Source organism: Grampus griseus, assembly GCF_964374135.1.
Source record: "Grampus griseus genome assembly, chromosome: 12".
NCBI classification, from domain to species: domain Eukaryota; kingdom Metazoa; phylum Chordata; class Mammalia; order Artiodactyla; family Delphinidae; genus Grampus; species Grampus griseus.
Genome location: NC_139006.1, coordinates 64,872,734 through 64,895,628, shown reverse-complemented (window position 1 = coordinate 64,895,628; position 22,895 = coordinate 64,872,734). Strand labels below are relative to the sequence as shown.

The 22,895-nt window shown below is 38.6% G+C and overlaps 1 protein-coding gene across 1 annotated transcript in view; it reads left to right on the top strand.

The window, feature by feature from the left end:
* The window catches only part of DYM (dymeclin), a 371,864-nt gene that overhangs the window by 50,218 nt on the left and 298,751 nt on the right, over positions 1-22,895 (top strand). Inside the window, exons 3-6 of the mRNA XM_082668392.1 lie at positions 2,148-2,200; positions 9,145-9,238; positions 10,819-10,952; positions 22,477-22,549. Coding sequence (XP_082524518.1) covers positions 2,148-2,200; positions 9,145-9,238; positions 10,819-10,952; positions 22,477-22,549 — 354 coding nt within the window. The remainder of the gene's footprint in view (positions 1-2,147; positions 2,201-9,144; positions 9,239-10,818; positions 10,953-22,476; positions 22,550-22,895) is intronic.

The window sequence follows — 22,895 nt, the reverse complement described above, 5'->3', positions numbered from 1 at the left end:
CACCTTTTGAAACAGGTACTGTTTTTATCATCTCTGTTTTATGTATGAGAAAACTGAAAGAAGGTTAAACGATCCCTAGGTTATATAGCTAGTAACTAGTTGAATTGGAATTGGAATGCACTTTTTTCTCTAAATTGTGGCAAAATGCACACAACATAAGATTTATCATTTTAGCCATTTCTAAATGTTTACTTCTGTAGTATTAAGTAAATACATTCACATTGTTTTTTTTTAATTAATTAATTAATTTATTTTTGGCTGTGTTGGGTCTTTGCTGCTGCACGTGGGCTTTTCTCTAGTTGGAGCGAGCGGGGGCCACTCTTCATTGCGGTGCGCGGGCTTATCATTGCAGTGGCTTCTCTTGTTGCGGAGCACAGGCTCTAGGCGTGTGGGCTTCAGAAGTTGTGGGGCACGGGCTTAGTTGCTCCGCGGCATATGGGATCTTCCCGGACCAGGGCTCGAACCCGTGTCCCCTGCATTGGCAGGTGAATTCTTAACCACTGCGCCACCAGGGAAGTCCTACATTCACATTGCTGTTTAACTATCTCCATCGTCCATCTCCAGAACTTTTTCATCTTCCCCAAATGAAGCTCCATACTCATCACATACTAACTTGCTATCCCTGCCCCATCCCCCCACCTCCCTGTTCCCAACCACACCAATAGCAACCACCATTCTACTTTGTCTCTATGGATTTGACGTGGACTCATACAGTATTTGTCTTTTTGCAACTGGTTTATTTCACTTAGCATAATGTCTTCAAGGTTCATCCATGTTGTAGCGTGTGTCAGAACTTTTCCTTTTTAAGGCTGAGTAATATTCCATTGTATGTATGTACCACATTTTGTGCCATCATTCATCTGTTGATGGACACTGGTTGCTTCCACCTTTTGGCTATTGCGAGTAATGCTGCCATGAATGTGGGTGTACAAATATCAGTCCTTTTGGGTATATGTATACCCAGAAGTGGAATTGCTGGATCATATGATAATTCTCTTTTTGATATTTTGAGAAGTTGCCATACTGTTTCTCATAGCACTTGCTCCATTTTACACACCCATCAGCAATGCACGAGGGTCCCAGTTTCTCTACATCCCCTCCAACACTTTTTTTCCTTTTCCCTTCCCTCCCCTCCTCTCCCATCCCCTCCCGTTCTTTTTTTTTTTAATAATACCATCCTAATGGTGTGAAGTAGTATTCACTGTGGTTTTAATTCGCATTTCCCTAATGACTAGTGATGTTGAACATCTTTTCATATACCTGTTGGCCGTTTTTATGTCTTTGGAGAAATGTCTGTCTGAATCCTTTGCAGATTTTTAAACTGGGTTGTTTGGGGTTTTTTGTTGTTGTTGAATCAGAGTTTTTAAAAAATATATCCTGGATATTAGTGCCTTATCAGGTATGTGATTTGCAAACATTTTCTCCCATTCTGTTGGGTTGACTTTTCACTCTCTTGGTAGTATCCCTTGATGTGCAAAAGTTTTTAATTTTGGTTAAGTCCAATTTATTTATGTTTTCTTTTGATGCCTGTGTTTTTGGTGTCATATGTAAGAAATTACTGCTGGATCCACTGTCCTGTAGCTTCCCCAGTTTTTAAATCTAAGAGTTTTATATCTTTCTCTCCTATCTCTGTGTCAATTTGCATTGGCTTCTGTTTTTCTGTATATTTATAAATTATTGAAGCTTATGTCTGTGTTTTCTCTCTTTTCTTGCCTTGTTTCTTTTTTGTTGTTGTTGAACTATTTGAAAGTATTATAGAAAAATAATGGCATTTTTCTAAATAACTATAATCCTGTGATCAGTACTTCCTTGGAAATGGGCACATGAGGCCCCTGCCTTGTGCTCTGTGTTTGAGAATACCTTTCTCGAATTTTTCTAAGTCCCATCAGCCCCACCTCTCCTCCCTGCCTCAATACCTAAAAGGCAAGGCGCCCCAAGTGCTTTTCTTTAGGAGTCTCATGTTGAGAATTATAGTAAATTTTCTAATTACATTGAGAATAGAAGCTTTATTTAGCTGATATTATTGTTTACCACTGTACACCTTATTTTCCTTCTAAATTGTCTTTCTTTCTATGTATTTCTTTAACTGGTTAGTATGTACATAGTTAATGTTATAGTTATTAATTACCTTTTTTCTCATTTTCCAGTACCGAGTTGAAGCTCTTGGAGGAGGCAACCATTTCAGTCTGCAGGTCTTTAGGTAAGGAGGAAAAATGAATGTGTGTGTGTGTATGTGTGTGTGTGTGTGTTTGTGTGTGTGTGTGTGTGTAATGTGTATATATATGTATGTGTGTGGAGACAGTTATTTCAAAATTTCTGTTACAGATTTTGCTGGTACAATGTGAATTGAATTAATGAAGTGATATATTTTTGTTGATGATGATAATTATAATTGTACTAATAATTATATTCTTGGTGCTTATTGATGCCTCTAGAGGTTCTCGTTCAGTTAACAGCAATGAGACACATGCTTGGTTTATTTGCAGTAGTGGTAATGGACTCCACTAAGCCGTAGAGCTTATGCTTTTTACAAATTTTGAAATACTGAGAAAAACCCAAAATATTCTTTGTTTTGTAGTTGCATGTGTAGTTCCTAGAGAATATGGATCATTCATCCTTTGCTTTGCCAACTGCACGTACTAAATATGCTGTTGCTGGCTGTGTTAACTAGAATAATTATCACTCATTAATAGGAAAATATATTAGGAATCTTCTCAAATTAGTAATAACAACTTGATATTATGGTAAAGTGCATGGGCTCTGGAATTATTTTATGGTCTTAATTATAGCTCTGTTATTACTAGCTGAGCTTTAATTTCCTCATCTAAATTGCAGGATTCTCATGGGAAGAAGTCAGATAACATACGAAACATCCAGTATAGTGCCTAGCATCTCGTCATTATTCATTATTTATGTCAACAAATGTTACCTTTTTTTGGACCTCATTTCTCAAATACTTTGCTTTCAAATTGGTAGCAATTGGAAAGAAATGTATGCTTTAAAAAATGTGAATGGTTATACTTACATTTCATTGTTGCTTTGAAAATTAGAGATAACGTATCTGTGAAACGACTGGTGGACAGGAGCTTAATAAGTGATGACGAGCTTGTTTTTAAATCAAGCTTATGGATGTGCTCCATGTAAGCTATGTGGCTAACTCCCATATAAGTTACTCTGCCAAAAACAGTCTTTGATGAAATATTTTTGCTTTTAAAAACAAATTATGTGGGTAATGATAGAGGTGGTATTATAATAGTTGCCTTGAATTTTGTCTGCAGTTATAACCATAGATTTGAGGATTTTGCGCTAAACAGAGCTGACTATCAAAAACCTATATGACAGTTTGCTGAAAATTAATTTTATGTAACAGTGATATTAATGCAGTTATTATGATGATGGTTTTTAATGTGACCTTGGGGTTTTACAAAAATAACATTTTTTTTTTTTTTTAAAAATAACATTTTAAAATTGGGAGTAATAGTTACTTATTAATACAATGTGGAAAGCATACTAAAATGTAAAAAAGGCAGTAAGTGCTCATATTCCACAACCCTGACATAGCTATTGGTAATATTTTGCCTTCTGTTATTTATTCTTTGGATATACATTTACATGCATATTAAATACACATACTCAATTATTTTAATCTGTGTTTTTCACTTGATATTATGTATCTAAGTGTGTCATTCTATATTTAAAACTACTTTGGAGAATAGCAAATATATATATATATATATATATATATATATATACACACACACACACACACACATTTAATTCCCCAAATTCTAACAATATAGTGGTATAGTTAAAATTAAAGTCTTCCCATATTAAACAGTGCAGGAAATCATTGCTAGTCTTTTGTGATAAGACCAAAATTTTATCAGTAATTCTGTGTATATTGACTTATATGCACAATTTTATGTAAGTGGTATTATTTCTATGTTTTCATTTAGCAGTATTCAGGAACTTCTTTCCACGTTAATAGATATAAATGTAAATCAATTTTAAGGGCTATGTGGGTATGTAGCTATTCTCTCTTTTTTTTCTTTTTTGGGTCTGAAAATGTTTTCATTTTTCCTTTGCTTGTGGAGGATATATTTGCTGGGTGTAGAATTCTAGGTTGGCATTAATTTCTTTCCATACTTTAAATATACCATTTTGTTATTTTTCTGGTTACTCTCATTTTTGTTAAGATTAAAACTGTCAAAAAAAAAAAGCTGTTGTTCCTTTGAAAACAATGGAATTGTGTTGTTCCTTTGAAAACAATGGAATTTTTTTCTTCTGGATGCTTTTAATTTTTTCTTTTTTTTTTTAAAGAAGATGTTGGGGGTAGGAGTTTATTTATTTATTTATTTATTTTTGCTGTGTTGGGTCTTCGTTTCTGTGCAAGGGCTTTCTCTAGTTGTGGCAAGTGGGGGCCACTCTTCATTGCGGTGCGCGGGCCTCTCACTATCACGGCCTCTCCTGTTGTGGAGCACAGGCTCCAGATGCGCAGGCTCAGTAGTTGTGGCTCACGGGCCCAGCCGCTCCGCGGCATGTGGGATCTTCCCAGACCAGGGCTCGAACCCGTGTCCCCTGCATTGGCAGGCGGACTCTCAACCACTGCGCCACCAGGGAAGCCCTAAGTTTTTCTTTTTTGTCCTTTGGTTTTCAACATCTTAGAATATGCTGAGGAGTATTTTTCCTTCCTTCTCTCCTTCCTTCCTTTTTTCTCTCCTTCCTCCCTCCCTCCCTGCTTGAGGTTTGTAGAGCTTGTTAAATCTGTGGGTTGATATCTTTCATCTGTTTTGGAAAATTCTCAGCCATTATCGATTTATACATTGTTACTGTCCTATTCTGTCTGTCCTCTCCTTCTAGGGTCTCTGTTATATTTGTGTTAACATTTTCATTGTGTTGCATAGGCTTGTTAGGCTCTCTCTCTCTTTTTTTTTTTTTTTGTATTTTATTTTCTTTTTTACTTTCTCTCTGACCTTCCGTAGGATATTTTTTTTTATTAATGTCTTTAGTTTACTAATCTTTTTTCTGGTAAACACATCTATTGAGATTTTTAAAATAAAATTTTAATTTTAGAATAGCTTTAGATTTATAGAAAAGTTGCAAAGCTATGTAGAGAGTTACCATATAACCCTCTTCAGTTTCCTCTGTTGTCAACATCTTACATTAATATGGTACATTTGTTACACTAAGGAATCAACAGTGGTACATTACTATTAACTAAACTTGACCCTTTATTCAGATTTCACTAGTTTTCCCAAATGTCCTCTTGGAGTTTTTTCTGTTCCAGGATACTACATTACGTTTAGTCATTAAGTCTCCTTAACCTCCTCTTGTCTCAGATTTTCCTCAATTTTAATGACTTTAAGAGTTTTGAGGAATACTGGTAGAGTATTTCTAGAATGTCCCTCAGTTCGTTTGATGTTATTCTCATGGCTAGGTGGGGGTTATGGGTTTGTAGGTGGAAGATCACAGAGGTGACATGCTGTTCTCAACACATCATATCAGGGATACATGCTATTAACATGAGTTTCACTGATGATGTTGACCTTGATTATGTGGCCAGGGTTGTTTTTGTCCATTTTCTCCACTGTAAAGTTGTGCCCCTGCCCTGCTGTTGCCTTCATTTTGAAGGAGAGTTTTTCTGGATACAGAATTCTTGGTTGGCATTTATTTTCTCATATCCCTTTGACTATATCATTCTGTTGCCTTCTGATAAGTCATTTTTTTGTTACTGCTGTCAAGATTTTGTCCTTGCCTTTACAAAATTTTAAAATTTATTCTTTATTCTGCTTGGGGTTTGTTGATGTTCTTGGATACGTAGATTGATGTTTTTCATCATTTTGGGGATGTTTGTGGCCATTATTTTTGTTGGGCTTTTTATATTATCTTTATTACTTTTTTCTATGAATCTGCACATGGGGTTCTCTGGGTCCAAACAGATTTCTTATTAAATATCTCACAGTGAATTTTAAGTGCATTTCCCCCACTTTTTCCTAGTTTTTACCTGCTAGAATAGTGCTATGAGAGCCAGGTCAGTTGTTTTATGTGAGGAGATGAGGTTTGCTCTGTGTTTGGCTTGTTTAATTCTTACCAGTTGTTTTCTGGGACTTGTCGCCTCTGAATCTGTATAGCAAGGTATTGGGTAGGATGATTAACGTAAGTTTTCTGGTTGGAGTAGACAAAAGTACTTTCAGGCAGTTAGGCTTGTGAATGATCCATTGATTACCAAATAAAATTTTAGTCCAGTTCTATAAAATTTGTAGTTAGTTAAAGTGTTTCCTGTTTTTAGGGGAAAAGGACTATCCTTACTCAGCCTTTTCATGAGCTTGTATCTTTTTGTATTTTTTCATGGGTATTTTATTTTTAATTCTTTAAAAAATTTCCCACTCATACAGAGGCAGACAGAATAATATAATGACCTCCTGTATGCTCATCTCCCAGTTTCAATCATTTTCAACTCATGGCCAGTCTTGTTTCATCTGTATCTCTCACCTATTTATTGAAATATGGATATGTACAGAAAAGTGCACAAGTAGAAAGTGTATACAAAACAAAAAGCGTATCCTCACATAAGTAATTTGACACAAACCTCAGGCATTATATTATTTCATTCATAGATATTGTGATACATATCTCATAATAACAATTTTTTAATGGAAAAATACCATTATCTACTAAAAACAATTTTTAATATCACAAAACATCCACTGACTGTTCAAATTTCTAATTGTCTCAGTTTGTTTGAATCAGGAGCCAAATAAGGTCCATACATTATTATTGGTTAATATGTCTTTACATTCTTTTCAGAGCTAGGTTCCTCCTGAATTTGTCTTGTCTTTTTTCCCCTCTCAATTTTCTTATTGAAGAAAGTGGGTAGTAGAGTTTCCCACAATGTAGATTTTGTCGATTGCATCCTTATGGATTGTTAGCATGTCTCTGTCTTTTATATTTATGGTATGTTGGTTATTGGATCTTGGAGATCGTGGGTATTTTAGTGAGATACTGGGAAAGGTTGTTTCAGGGGCTGGAAGCAAGGTCAACCTCTCACCCCAGGTGGATATCCTCTTTATAATATCCTTGTCTGAGCATTACCTGGAATTTGCTTAACTCCTGTGGAGATGGAGAATTCCTTTTTCACAAAGCCAGTTCAGTTAACAGATTGCTGCAAGTTCAAGCTCTAGAGTTAAATGAGTTAGTTTTCCATTTCTGAAGTATTATCATTACTTGAATTTTTACAGGTGAAGAAACTGAGGCATGGGGAGGTTAAGTAAGTTGCCAGGTGTCACACAGCTAGTCAGTGCTGGAGCTGGACTTTGAACGTAGTCACGTTCTGTAGTCCAGTTCCACGTGCTTTTCTGCCTTCCTGTCAGACATCCCCTGTTCCTACTCTGGTCCTGAAGCGCCTTCAACTTCAATGTAGCGTTTGATTTTTGCCAATTAAGTTTGATCCTGTTAAATTCCACTGAGGTATTTTGGAATATTGAGTCTACCATTGAGTATTGTTTTTGAAACATCATTAAGTGTACTTAATTTTATAAATTTATTACCCCATCTACATCTTGTCCAAAAGAGTACTTTGGAAACTTAGAATGTCATCCACATTAAGAGAGGGAGTTCCGTTTGTAAGTATCTTCTTAGTACCTGACACAGTGCTGGGCACATGTAAGTAGCTCCATGAAGACATGCTGAATGAATGAAAAGGGTACACAAAACTTTAATTACATCAGTCTAGTGGTCTTGGTTGTTCTTTCTAACAACACAGCGTTTTTTGTTTGTTATTTTAATGGCTAACCATAAAATTCAAATGATTACTTATAAAGCCATTCAATAATGAGGGGCTGTTGAATGAACACAAGATTGTGAAGTTGAGATTCGGAAGTATGGTTGAAGTCCTGTCAGCCTCAGCATTTTGTTTCAGTATTTTGTTTTGATTTACAATAGCTATGAAATATTAATTCATACGGAGACACACTTGCACACATTAACTGGGTTTTTTTTTGTTTAGTTTGGTTTTTTTTTTTTGGCTGTGTCGCGTCTTAGTTGTGGCACACGGGACCTTTGTTGAGGCATGCGGGATCTGTCGTTGCAGTGTGCGGGCTTCTCTCTAGTTGTGGCCTGCGGGTTTTCTCTCTCTAGTTGTGGCACGTGGGCATGGTTGCCCCACGGCATGTTGGATCTTAGTTCCCTGACCTGGGGTTGAATTCATGTCCCCTGCATTGGAAGGAGGATTCTTTACCACTGGACCACCAGGGAAGTCCCCTACATTAACTGGTTTTTAAAAAATCCGTTTGTCTTGAAATCTCAGGATAGTCTTTCATTAAGCTAAACCCGAAGCTTAAAAGTAGGCAATTTTTGATTCAGAGTGAAACTCTAACAATATCTAATCACGTGTCTATTCTGAATTATGGAATCTGGACAAAAACCTGCCCTAACTTAAAACACAGGTTGCCCCTTGCTACTCACAGTGGGGCTCTCCACCCAGCAGCAATGGGCATCACCTGGGAGACTGTCACAGCTGCAGAATCTCAGGACTCACTTCACACATGCAGAATCAGAATTTAAACTTTAATGAGAATGCCAAGTGATTTAAATGCACATTAAACGTTGAGAAGCGCTGTCAACTTCAGTAGTGTAGGGTGGCCGTGGGATTCTGTACTTCCAGCAAGCTCCCAGGTAATGCTATTGCTGCTGAACCACACTTGGATTAGCAAGGTGCTATACATTTTATCACAATGAGAAGATTATACAGTTACTTGCATCTACTCTCAAGCTGTGACAAGAACACATACCCAGCAGATAGACCTGGGTTAATTGGACAGTTACTGAGCGCTAAGCAGGTGGGCTGTAATGGTGTACTTATTCCTCTGTATATCTTTTCTTTACAGTTTTGGATTCTGAGATGAGGTGGCTGTTTTCTCCTACAGTTTCTATTATTTCCATTTGTAAATCATTTTTCGTTGTTTAGAATTAAGACCAAGCAGCAATCTCTCTCTTTGCTAATTTCCCCAATTAGATTTGAAATTGACAATAAGGTTCATCCCTGAACAACTTCAATCTGACATTTGGCTTTATAAATGTTATGATATGCTCATTTTGATTTCGGTTCTTAACTTTAACTTTTAAAAACCTTTTCTTCTCTTGCAGTTGAAAACAATCCTCGAACAGGAAACCTTGGTGCACTAATTAAGGTCTTCCTGTCTAGAACCAAAGAACTAAAACTTTCAGCAGAATGTCAGAAGTAAGCTGGATGATTAAATCACACTCTCTCTATATTTAATTTATATTTAACAGTATGATTTTTCATTTTATTGGTAGAAATAAGGTATGGTCTTGGAATTGTTCTCATTAAGGCAAAAAGTAAAAGAGGTTTTAATTTACTGTCCAGGTCATTGTAGTGAGATTATAAATTTTGGAATCTGATTTCAGCATTTTAGACAATCTTTAGAAATATATTCTTTAAGAAGATTAATTGTGTAATTATTATTAAAAAAAAGGTAATTTTCTCCCATTTCCACTGCTGGTTGTATCTAATTTAAATACAGTAAGTCCCCTACATACGAACCTTTAAATTGCAAACTTTCAAAGATGCGAAAGTGTGTTTGCATGTCCAATCACGTAAGTTAGTTCACGTATCTGGCGTACATTGTCACATGTGTGCATGCTCTACAAGTGGTCGTGCTTTTGTGTACTTTACAGTACTGTATAGAGTACCGTAGTACAGTATCTTTATTTCAAGCCCAGGATGTCTGGAAGCAAGCGTAAAAGCAGCGGTGATGTAGCTGGTACTGCTAAGAAGTGCCAAGTGATAACGATGGAAACAAAAGTGAAAACAATTTTGAGAGTGGAGCAAGGCGTATGAAAAGTATTATAAACCTATTACAGTACAGTACTATTTAGCCGAGTTTGTTAGTTGGGTACCTAGCCTAGCTTTGGTTGGACTTACAAACAAATTGGACTTATGAACATGCAGTCAGAATGGAACTCGTTTGTATGTAGGGGACTTACTGTAATGACTTAGTGTATTATTTCATTCCACATTTGTTTCCTTTATTTCTTTCATATTAGGTGAACGAAGGTTCAGATTAGATATTATGGTTTTATATTTATATAGTGGAAGATTCACCTTTTATCCACCCGAGCATTTTTTGAAACCATTTTTGGAGGGTAGTCTCTTAAAAGATTGCTCATTACCCTGTTGCCAAATAATTTATATTGAATCCAATTAAAATTGTTGTGAGTCCATGATTATTAATACAAATAGCAGGTATTGTACTGTGCAGCTAGTGATGCCCCATTTAAAATTTTGATTGTGGGGACTTCCCTGGTGATCCAGTGGTTAAGACTCCGAGCTTCCACTGCAGGGGGCATGGGTTCAATCTCTGGTCTGGGAATTAAGATCCCACATGCTGCAGGACGCAGCCAAAAAAAAAAAAAATTTTTTTTTGGTTGTGTATTTGCATATATTCTCTTTATGTTATTATAGTTTTTATGTTTTCTATTTTTAGTTTTCTTTTCTTTGAATTGCCTGTGTATGGGGCAGCTATAAAGTTAAGAACAAAGAGCAGTCATGCCTAAAGGAAAAAAATTTTAAAGTTGACTCACTATGTAAAATACACAGAATGAAATATGAGGTAAATTATAGTAGATATCGTTGGTCCAGTGTCATAAATCATGAGCCATAAAAAAAAAGGTATGGACATTGTTCTAATATTACAAACAAAATGGGCAACATGATTGAGAAATCAGTGGACTAGAATAAAGTGATTGTGCTCATGATTAAATACTGATTCTTGAGTAATTTTGCTCTTTCCTTTCTAGCCACATCTTCATTTGGCAGACACACAATGCTTTGTTTATTATTTGCTGTTTGCTGAAAGTGTTCATTTATGAGATGTCAGAGGAAGAGTTACAACTTCATTTTACTTATGAAGAAAAATCTCCTGGCAGTTGCAGTAAGTATTGCCTTTGAAGATGTTCTGGGATAACGTGTGTAACATATAAGGATAGAATTTGAAGAATTAGAAGTATAATTTTGAAAATTCTACTTTTCCTCATAATTTTTTTTGGCCGCGCCACGTGGCACGTGGGATCTTAGTTCCCCGACCATGGATCGAACCCGTGAACCCGGCAGTGGAAGCATGGAGTCTTAACCGGTGGACCACCAAGGAAGTCCCAATTTTCATTTTTAAGTGACCTGACACCATCACTCTTTCTTCCCCTATATTAATTTAAATGAGCCGAGGGCTTCCCTGGTGGCGCAGTGGTTGAGAGTCCACCTGCCAATGCAGGGGACACGGGTTCGTGCCCCGGTCCGGGAAGATCCCACATGCCGCGGAGCAGCTGGGCCCGTGAGCCATGGCCGCTGAGCCTGCGTGTCCGGAGCCTGTGCTCCACAACGGGAGAGGCCACGACAGTGAGAGGCCCGCGTACCGCAAAAAAAAAAAAAAAAAAAAAAAAAATGAGCCGAGACACTTATAATTTTTTCTTTTTTCTCTTTTTTTAAATAAGGGTGCCGGTAAGATTGAGACTTTTCTTTATTTTGACTTCTATGTATATGGGAAATAAAAATAAAAATCACAGATATTCCTTTCAGGAAACAAATGTCAATTTAAATACCATTACTAGGCCAACACATTATTAAGGGAGACAACCAATCAGAATTACAGATTTTATAAATGTTAAAGGTTACTTTCATAGGACATAACAGTCTCTGAGTCTGGGTATCTCTGGGACTGTTTGATCAGAAATAATGTTTTTAAGTATAGTTTTATGATGCCAAAGTATATTGTCTTTTTCTGAAGATACAGGAAAAGTTTACTTTTTTCTCCTGATATTGCCAAAATTTTTTTTTTCCCCAGTAGTTAGGAGAGCCTATAGTTTTCAAGATCAACTGCTGGTGTTTCATTTCTTAGCATTAAAAGTTACAACTTGGAAAATAAAAGGGCGTAATGGGATTATTAACAATTCAAATACGGGGAATGCGGTTTTGCACCTACCCTTCCCCATTGCTTCTCTCTTCCTCAAGGCAAAGGCACTGTTGCTTCTGAGTTTCCTGGGTTCATTTTTCAAAACACATCTCTGCCTTCATCAGGCTTTCTCGCCCACCTAGAGCTTTATACATTGAATATGTTCAATTTACTACCTTGATAATCAGCCTTCTATATTTGTTAAATATATACTGATGTTTAAATGGTTAGAGCTTTTAATCAGGACTGTATCTTGTATGTGCTAGTTTTGTTAATGCTAGGCTTTGTTTTTGTGGTACCAATAGTGCCAAAACATAGTTCTGTTTAGTGAGTTGCATTCCTTTCCAGGAAGTTCTGTCAGCAAGAATGGAGTGAACGTTTATCCCCGTTGGGCCTGAGTGCATAGTCCAACCAGCATCTGCAAACCCAATACTTTGTTTTGCATTATGTCACAAAAATTAAGCAAATATTGTGCTTTATTTAACACAATATCTTTTTTATTTTAATATAAAATCATTTTTTTCCATTACTTACCGTTGAACAAATTGATGCACTTGAGAGATACACTGTGCTTATTTGGGGGCCAAACGTCTTGCCACAGTACCCTCTCTGTACCTGCACTCCCCGCTCACATCCAGGCTTGAGAAGCATGGTTTTGTTGTACATCCCAGGTAGCCTCATGTAGAGGCAGGACAAAAATGACACTCTTCAACCATGGCCACTTTATCAAGATGGTCGTCTCACTGAAAGAGCTGCCTGTGAGGTTTGGTAATTGGTGATTTTGTGTGCTGACAGGCTGTCCTGTTCCTTTATCCGGTTGGCAATTCAGGATTTTATACATGCTCTTTTGTTCTTTTCATTTGCAGCTGAGCTGCTGTTTGTCCACCAACTTAAGTCCAGTGAACATCTCCTTAAGATTAAAGACTACTGTTTTTGGCATGTGTAATTATTTTCATCGTAGCCTTAGGTTGTTAGTTTGAGATTTCTACTTCTTATCACTAGTATAAGTCCTTTTTTATATTTTCTGTCAACGTCTTTTTACAGTTTGTAAAAGTGTGATAAAATTAAATGATTGCACAGATACTGTTGAATGGTAAAAAATGGAACCTCACTCTGAAAACATCCATTTGTTAGCCAGTATATGAATATCTGACTTAGGTGTGTAAAAGACTGTTCAGGGATAGGTAAGATACAGTGGTAAGGGTTGTTTGAAGGTTGAATTGACAAAAGTAGAGGGCCATCTGCAAACAATTGAGCAAATCAACCAAGGCATTTTAGGATTGTTGGGTTACTACAGCATACTGAATTTTTTGTTTATCCCAACTCACTGTAATACTGCCATGATCAGATAGATATTGCTGCCTTATTCAGTGAAGCCATCTTTACGAGGGTAGTATGACTCTTAGTCTGCTCTCAGTTTGTAATTGAAATTTGTGAGGATTTCATATTTGAACATTTTCCTGTAGGCTATGTATGATGTGGTAGTAGATTGTTTGCTAGAGAGAATTTGTATCGTTATGCAAACATAGCTCTTTCCACTATTCCATGCCTTCGAGAATAGTCGAGGGGACAAAGCCAGCCCTAGGCAAAACTGTGAAGTACTACAAAATTGTTTGCATTCCCTTTGCCTTCAATGCAAGTTTTCCTTTCCTCTATCTTGGTATTATGTCCTATTTTTGCTGATATAATAACTGATACTTATTTTACATTTTTTATGCATAAAGCCAATCTTTTAAGTCCTTAGGGGCGTAACTCTGTTGCTGGCTTCTGCAGACACTTATGGTAGCTTGTTTCCTTATGTCTTTGATGGTGCTGACTGTGAGCTTTTATTTGTTTGATCTTAACCTGAGGCCCCAAATAAGGGTAGGATTTGCATTTGCTTCTAAAGGGATCCAGGGGCTGCGCCCTAGGCCACTTCAGTTTCCTTCAGCAGTTCTTGGCTTAAGGTGGCTCTCAGGTTCAGCTTCCCAGTGGCAAGTCTGAAGACTTAGTCTCCCAGTAGCTGGCCTCATCCTCAGGGACACCCTACCCTTAGAGTTTGCTTATTGTTCAGTGTTTTACTCTGGATTCAAGCCATGGTTTGTTTGCTTGTAGCGGTGGTTCTTTTTGGTTATGGTGCTGGGGTCCTTGTAGATTTCCTTTACTTTGTGGAAGCCCATCAGTGCACTAAAGAGTGTATTTTAACCAAGAACTCGTTGTTTTGTACAGGAGGGCCCTTTGGAGTAACTGCTCCACAATACTGCTGCCAGTTATAGTTTCTTTACAGATATTTCTGATTTTTTAAATGAGGGAAGATACCTTAGGAGATTGAGAGACTGAAGATAAAAGCAAAAAAAAGATGGGCGAAAAGCAGTAAAAAGGTCCAGGGAAGTAAGAGGCACTAGGATCTGGAGCACAGAGAGGGAACACAGGTTTGCTCTGGAAGAACGTGCCGCCTGTGTCCCAGAAGGGGCAGGTGAGGAGGAGGGGGAGGAGGAAGGGCACCTGCCGAGAGCTGGGCGGAGCAAGACGTGTGGGCCTGAGGAGCTTGGGAACCAGTTAGCACAGCTTTGTGCAGAGTAGAAAGAGACTAGGCACGGGCTTCCCTGGTGGCGCAGTGGTTGAGAGTCCACCTGCCGGTGCAGGGGACGCGGGTTCGTGCCCCAGTCCGGGAAGATCCCACATGCCGCGGAGCGGCTGGGCCCGTGAGCCATGGCCGCTGAACCTGCGCGTCTGGAGCCTGTGCTCCGCAACGGGAGAGGCCACAACAGTGAGAGGCTTGCGTACTGCAGAAAGAAAAAAAAAGAGACTAGGCACTTGTCAAGTCCAGGTAAAAGGCTTGCTTGACTACGTTAATAGTTCAACATATATTTATTTTTAAAAATCATTGATTTTGTAGGACTTGCTCTCAAGCATAGTAGATTAAACATACATGATCATCTTTGCTTTCTCCTGAAACCCCGATGAAAGATCAGTAAAGGGATTTTTAATAAGTTATGAATTTATTAGGTTAAAGAGAAAGAGAGGAGGACACAATTTTTTTTTTTTTTAAGTCTATTGAATTTGTTACAATACTGCTTCTGTTTTATGTTTTGTTTTTTTGGCTGTGAGGCATGTGGGATCTTAGCTCCCCAATCAGGGATCGAACCCGCACCCCCTGCGTTGGAAGGCAAAGTCTGAACCACTGGACCGCCAGGGAAGTCTCCACAATATTAGTAACATTTTGCAAGTTGGAAAACTGAGTAATGCTGAATTAAACTGACCAGTGAAAGCTAGGAGCTAAATGCCTTCAGGGTTGGAGAACTTCAGAGAAAAGCCAGTTCTTGCTGCAGAATCCCGGAGATGCTTAGGAATTGGAAGTGCCAGGTGTCTCTGAAGGCAGACAACCAGGGGGATTGATGGAAAGATATCTCCCCTGTCATGTACAGTCATGGGACCGCCCCTTCCCCAGTTTAGTACTAAAATCTGCTCTCTGTAGAGGCTGGACCGATGGGGCCTCCCTCAGTGAGCTCTTGGGCACAGTGGAGGCAGTGGTGTACCGAGAATAGGGTTAAGAGAAAAGGCTACAAAGTGGAAGAGTGAGGCATCTTGACTTGGCTTCTGGAATGCTGGCACTGGGGTTTTACCCACCCCACTTTCTTTCCTGCCAGAAGACGAGCGGATACTCTTCTGGAGAAAATGAACTCAAAACAGGGAAAGACTTATAGAAACGGACATTTAGATGCCCCTCGATGAAGCAGCTCACAGCCCACCTGTGGGAACCACCGCGTGGCAGGCTGTGCCATTTGTCTCCCTCTAGCTGGTAGATGGGGAGTCAGGGATCCCATACAGGTGAGAAAACTTATAATTTGTGAGAGACCAAAACAAACAGAAGAAAAAAATTACATGAGATGGAAATTTATGGGAAAAAAAATCCTTAATCACACCTCTTCAACACAACCAATTTCCTTTTTATTCCCCCCTGGCTTAAAACCTTTTCGAAACTGTTTGGAATTACCTTCCCAGTCCGTGGTGTATTTGTTTTACTAAATGCAGTGGAGGTAAATCTCTCTCCTTTGAAAGTAGCTTTGATTTTTTCTGACGGCCGAGGTGCTTTGGCTCCCATGATGGCAGGGCTTTACTGCTCTTTCCTCCGCCTGAGCTGGTCCCTAGGGCCTGGGGCCGCTGTTGCTCAGCAGGTGAACCAGAAATTGTATTGTGGGGGGAGGTGAGTGATTTTGGTTTTATTTTTGTCTTAATATAAAACTTAATAGTTTAATCTCATTAGTTATAGATAAATAATGCAGAACCCCCCCAAAAAACTCCACGATAGTTGAACAATGTGACTCAGAGAAAAAAGAAAGCGCAGATTTATTCTTTCAAAATATTTAGCATATAAGATTTGTAATCTGACTTTGCAGAAGAATAAAGTGCTTCTAGGGACTCCTGACTTGTTCTTTGGTTATTTAATAGGTGATAGTGTGATTCGTGATATTTCTTTCTCTCCCCTTCTTTCTTTTATGTAATCAGTGGAACAAAATGAATTAAATTTTACTAATTGGCACATTTTATAATGAAACCTCATAGAGTATATTATCCTTGAGGGTAATTAGAAACATTTCTGTTCGACTGCAGTAATAGCAGTTGACCAAAATTATTGCAGATTTTATTGGAATGGTTGTGCGACACAGGTTTATAAATATTGTAATGCATGGAAATGTAGACCAGTTTTATTTTTAGAAAAGACTGAATCCATTTGCTTTTCCTTAATTAATTAATGGAGGCATATTTGATTTTGCTAATTAGACATTTAAATATGATTTTTAATACGTTAGAATAATCCCAGTATTAGCTTCACAGTTAAAATAGACAGTAACCTAGACTCTGTCATGTTTTTTCTGAGTAGAAGTTTATAGTAAGTATAATCTAGCTATGTGTCTTCATCTTAAGGAAGTCTTCTGCTCTGAACTTTCAGGCACTCTTTGCAGTGTAGCTCTGTTAATTCTTAAGTTTTAAGTACCTGTATTAGCACAGTATTGGGCAGCATTGAGAAACTGACAGTTTGACTTTCTGAATGCAAGGAAAACAATGATTAGCTCTGTCTTTTAATATTCCTTCTAATAACTACGTGTAACCTGATTTAATTGACCCATATGTTTCTTTTTTCTGGCTGCTGCTTTGTTTTCCTTCAGTGCTGTTTTTTCCCCTTCCTCGAATGAGTGCTTAAAAAATTTTTCTTTTCTCTCTCTTCCCCACCCCTCCTCCCCCCAACTCTGATGGAAGGCGTTTGGTTATGACAGTATTTTATTATCTCTGGTTGTCTCCCTAAGGCCAAAATAAGAGAGTTGAATCTTAGTCCGTGATTCTGAATGGGTGCTGAGCAGAAAGCACTAACAGGGACTGGCCACAGCTTAGTTTCAGGTGTAGATTTATTAGAGCTGTGAGGGACCATAAATCTTGTCTTTCTTTCTCTTTCTTTGCACCTTTCTCTGCTGACGCTCATAGGGACCCGGGAAGTAGCATTTGGGCTTTAAAATGGGAGAACCTCAGGGATAGGGACGGGATTTCAGTGACGTTGATCGGCAAACTATTCGTAATAAGAGTCTGTATTTATTAGTTGTTTGAGATTATTTGTAAATTGGATATTTAAGTCAAGAACTTGAGTATGTGTTGATGAATGTGTAGGCGAATGTGTAGGCTGTCACCTTGACGTGTAAAGTAATATGTGGTATTTATAATAGTTATTATAGTGGTATTTATAGTGGTATTTATAATAATAAAGTAATATGTGGTAAAGTAATATGTGGTATTACCAATATGTGGTATTTCCAATCCAAATGCCCCCTAACGGGGCTCAGAGTACTCACTTCCCAGGGATTTGTATTTAGGGTCTTCAGTGAAACATGGATTGGTTGACTGGATTTTTTCCGAGCTTGTAGAAACAGGTCTTTATAGAAGTAATTTGTAAGGTTTTTTTTTTTCTCCTTTGGAAGTCTGAATTTGGTTAAATCTGAATTCTGCCACTTACTCTAAGTAAGCTAACCTCTCTGAGCCTTGATTTCCCATCTGTAAAGTGATGATGATCATACCTGCTCCTTAAGGGTTATTGTTAAGATTAATGTGAGCTAGAGAGAATGGAATGCTCATGATTTAAAATATTAAAATATTTAACTGGAGATATAGAGGCAGTTAAAAACCCTTTAAGAGATTAAAAAAACAGCTCTAGGTTATAAAAGTTCACAACACAGTAAACACGCTGAATCTCTGCAAATTTCTTTACTCAAAGAACATCAGTTTACTTTGTCATGAACCTGCAAATTTCAAGGACTTTTAAGATTCTCTTTCCTGTGAGAAATGCATGAATAATTTTTGGCAGGTGAGTTTTATATTTACTTGTTTTTATTGAAACTAAGGAAGATATTTGGCCTCACATGAAAGCTAAGTGATATAAATGCTGCTTGGAAACTAATGCAATATGAGTGACTTGCTTAATGTAAAACCTGCTAAGCAGTCACTCTTCACTTGCTGTGAAATTATTTGCTTCTAGATTAGCCCCAGAAATAAGAATATAGTATTATGCAAGAATGTTTTTGCTTTAGTAAATGGAAGTTGTCAGAGATTTCACCTGGAATTTGCTTATTCTTGCCTTTAGTTTGTTAGAACTTTGGCCTTGAAATGCTACTCTTTACTTGTATGAAATGGATTTATCATTATTTTCATTAGTATTGTATTACATTGATAACAAAGCTGTGTATGTACTCCTTAATTAACTAGCTGTAAACTTGGCTGAGGTCATGATGTGAATGGCACATGGAACCAAAGAGAGGATCCTTGTCGCCATTTTAAGATTTGAAAATTAGATGTGTTTATACCCCGGAAGGAAAAAAATCCAATCAAGCACCATCTGTGTGTCCTGAGTACTTGTTCCCTCACCATCTGTAATTAAAACACTTGTGCTGGGGACTTCCCTGGTGGTCCAGTTAAGGTCCGGTTAAGAATCCGTCTTGCAATGCAGGGGACGCTGGTTCGATCCTTGATCGGGAACTAAAATTCCACATACTGTGGGATCTACTGAGTATGTAGAACGCGCGTGCCACAACTACTGAGCCTGCGCGCCACAACTAGAGAGCCCATGTGCCACAAGTACAGAGCCCTTGTGCTCTGGAGCCTGCGTGCCACAACTAGAGAGAAGCCCATGTGCCACAACTAGAGAAAAGCCTGCGCATCGCAACGAAAGATCCCACATGCCGCAGCTAAGACCTGACGCAGCCAAATAAATAAGTATTAAAAAAAAAAACCTTGTGCTGGCTGCTTGGCTGAACCAGGGGTATATTATTAAACTGGCTAATTTATTTGGTCTAAAATGTTCTTTAGGGAATCAGTGAGTGACTTTAAATGTTCTTGCTGGGTCTGGGTCACCACATTCTCTGGGGTAAGCCAAGGAATGACAGTTCAGCAAATAAGTATTATGTATTATATGCCAACAAACCAACTTGTTGGAACCGGTTGTTAACTCGTTTGGGTTATGTTGGACAGCTTTTTTTTTTTTTTAAGATGTATTTATTATTTATTTATTTATTTTAGGCTGCGTCGGGTCTTAGTTGTGGCACGTGGGATCTTTTATTGTTGCGGTGCGCGGGCTCTTTGTTGTGGTGTGCGGGCGTCTCTCTAGTGGTGGTGTGTGGGTTTTCTCTTCTCTAGTTGTGGCGCACACGTTCCAGAGCGTGAGGGCTCTGTAGTTTGCGGCACGTGAGCTCTAGTTGAGGTGCGAGAGCTCAGTAGTTGTGGCACACGGGCTTTAGTTGCCCGGCGGCATGTGGGATCTTAATTCCCTGACCAGGGATCGAACCCGCGTCCCCTGCATTGTAAGGTGATCCTATTGGACAGCTTTGGCAGAGAGAGATTTAGTTATATCTTGTCCTGACTTTCTTCACTAGTTGAGCTATAAGCCTACCACTTCTAGAATGAGATTTAATGTGGTTATTGAACTTGATTCTTGCTGTGTATTCTTTTTAGCATTGATTCGTGTCTTCAGCGTGAAGGAGTAATCTCTTCGAGCTTTGCACTGACCTCTCAGAGGGCTACTGTGCCAGTTCTATTTTTGGCAAGGGAGGAAGGAATTTCTTCATACTTTCTAATGATACCAGGTGATACTGTGGTCTAGAAAAACAGAATTGCTAAACTTCGTTTTGAGATTCCAAGTGCTTTGATGTTTTGGAAGTAACCACTAGATTTGGACTTACATGCCTGTGTTCACTTCAATGAACACGTATTGAGTGTGTATCATGTGCCAAGTTCTTTGTCAGTCATCACCCTGAAGAAGGACAAAGTCTAATAGGGGCCAGCTTTACATGTAGTCAGAAACTAAGATAGTGCAACCAACATTTATAATAACAGACAGATGCACAAGGCATAGATGCTGTGTAGATGATTATTTTTATTCAGGGTGAGGCAAGAGAGTTGGATTTTATGGAGGAGATGAAGACTGAGGATGGTTCAGGTAGATAAAGTTGGGCTTTAAAAAAAAAAAACAAAATCAGGTTTTTTGGGCATTCCAGGAAGAGAGAATGTAATTGTAGGAGGCATGATACGGCATGTATTAGGCAGCTTGGCACTGCAGGAATATAAATCACGAAGGGAGTAATGGCGGGAGATAAAGATAGAAAGGGATTCAGGGCTTGTATCTTGCAGGGTCTGACATACTGTAGTTTGGGGCTTTGAGTTTTTTTCTGATGTGTAGTAATCAGCTTAAAGCAATTGACAAGATCTAAGCCAGGAGAATGAAAGGATGGAATTTAGTTAGCTCCCTCTGATAGCGATCTGGGGTTTGGATTGGAGAGGAGTAAAATTAGAGGTAGGAATACTAGTTAAGAAGGTTTAAAGAAATTCCAGAATGAGTTTTAATTTAGTAAATTTGTTTAAAATGATGACATAATGAACGAAAGAATGACAAGGAGTTAAGGAAAGAGGAAATATCAGAGGGGCAGACTGTGTAATTGAGAGGACCTAGAGACTGATTGATTATAAAAAGATGAGTAGGAGAGAATCATCTGGGTTTGGGGCTTGGGTTACTGATGTAGTCACCAAAAAGGACAATAAAGAATAAAGAACTGGATTTGAAGTGTTGGGAAAGAGGAGTTCAGTTTTGAGTGTGTTGAGGTTGAGGTACCAGTGAAGTATCTAGGTGGAGGTGGCCGGGAGGTAAGTAGATATAAAAATATGACGTGCAGTGGAGAGGCTGAGAGGAAAACCATAGACTTAGGAATCACCAGCGTGTAAGTGATGGTTGATGAAGGGAGAACACAGGGAGTGAGACATGAAGAGAAGAAACCCGGTGGTGGAATTCTGGGGGAACATGTCAATGTTGAAAGGCATTCTGAGGTAGCAGATACTGGGAATGAATAGGAAAAGTAGTAGGTTAGAAAGAAGGCATAGGGACTGAGAGAAGAAAGAACTTCATGAAGGAGTAGGTGTCAGTAATGTCCAAAGCCAGGAGCCACATGAGATCCTGATTGGCTTTGGATGTTAGAAGGTCACTTGGCTTAGAGACGTTTGGGACAGAGGAGCATTTCTATTGGAACAGTAATTTGTAACCTACCTTCGCTGCTTACTTATTCTGTGACTTGGGAAGTCTTTGGCTCTTTGTCTTTGGCTCTTTGTAAAGAGGTGGTTGGCCTCTTAGCGGGTTTCATTCTGTGATTGGTGGGGCTCCATGGGTTCAGAGAAGGCACTTTGAGGCTCATCAAGGAGATCAAGGGTCAGGTCAGATATTCGTTCGGGGAGAAGGTGCAGATAGTCTAGTCCTGATTCAAACAGAGTGGCTGGAGCAGCTTGAATTTGTATCTATTTTATCTATTTGACTTTAGTATCAGATTTTATTTGAAAAAACATAGTGCGGTATAAGAAACTTGAAAACTGCTTGCCTACAGAAGCCATAGTTAACCTTCAAGCATTAAAAGAGATAGAATAAATAGCTGGTGATCTAAATTCCTCTACTAGGGCTTCCCTGGTGGTGCAATGGTTGAGAGTCTGCCTGCTGATGCAGGGGACACGGGTTCGTGCCCCGGTACGGGAAGATCCCACATGCCGTGGAGCGGCTGGGCCCGTGAGCCATGGCCGCTGGGCCTGTGCGTCCGGAGCCTGTGCTCCGCAACGGGAGAGGCCACAGCAGTGAGAGGCCCGCGTACCACAAAAAAAAAAAAAAAAAAAAAAAAATTCCTCTACTAGATGAAGATTATAATAGATGCTGACTTGCTTCATGACATAGATTTTATTCAGAGGTCAACATTAGTGTTCGAGTTTCTGTAATAATAATTATTCTTATTTTCATTAGGAATGAAAACTAAACTTCTAAATAACTGAATTCTAGGGACTTCCCTGGTGGTCTACTGGTTAAGACTCTGTGCTTCCACTGCAGGGGGCCCAGGTTCGATCCTGGGTTGGGGAGCTGCATGCCACATGGCGTGGCCAAAAAAAAAAAAAACAAATTATGAGCTGAACAGCCGAATTCTGTTTTACACTTTGTTCAAAAATATTTTATGTGTCTTACCAGGTTCTGACTCAGAAGATCTTTTGGAAGAATTGCTGTGCTGTTTGATGCAGTTAATCACTGATATTCCACTCTTGTAAGTTCTGGCTAAGCCAGGATTAGTTTTATCTTCTTTGTATATTGAAGATGGTAATTGATCATGTTGAAGAGTTTGTGGGTTGTGGTGTAGTACTTTCATGTATGCTTTTTATGTATGCCTCCGTGTACATCCATGGGCTTCTTCTGTCTCTCTTGCCTAATATTTAGACTCTGACGACCTGTCATCAACACAAGAATTTTATGTTGTTGAGGGGAAAATAAGCTCTTTAGCAATACTGAGCATATGATAGGCACAGAATTAATCTCTGTAAACAAGGGTTTGAGAGGGAAACAGTTAAATCTAGTATATATGTGGTAGATGCAGGTAGTTTTCCACCTGTTAT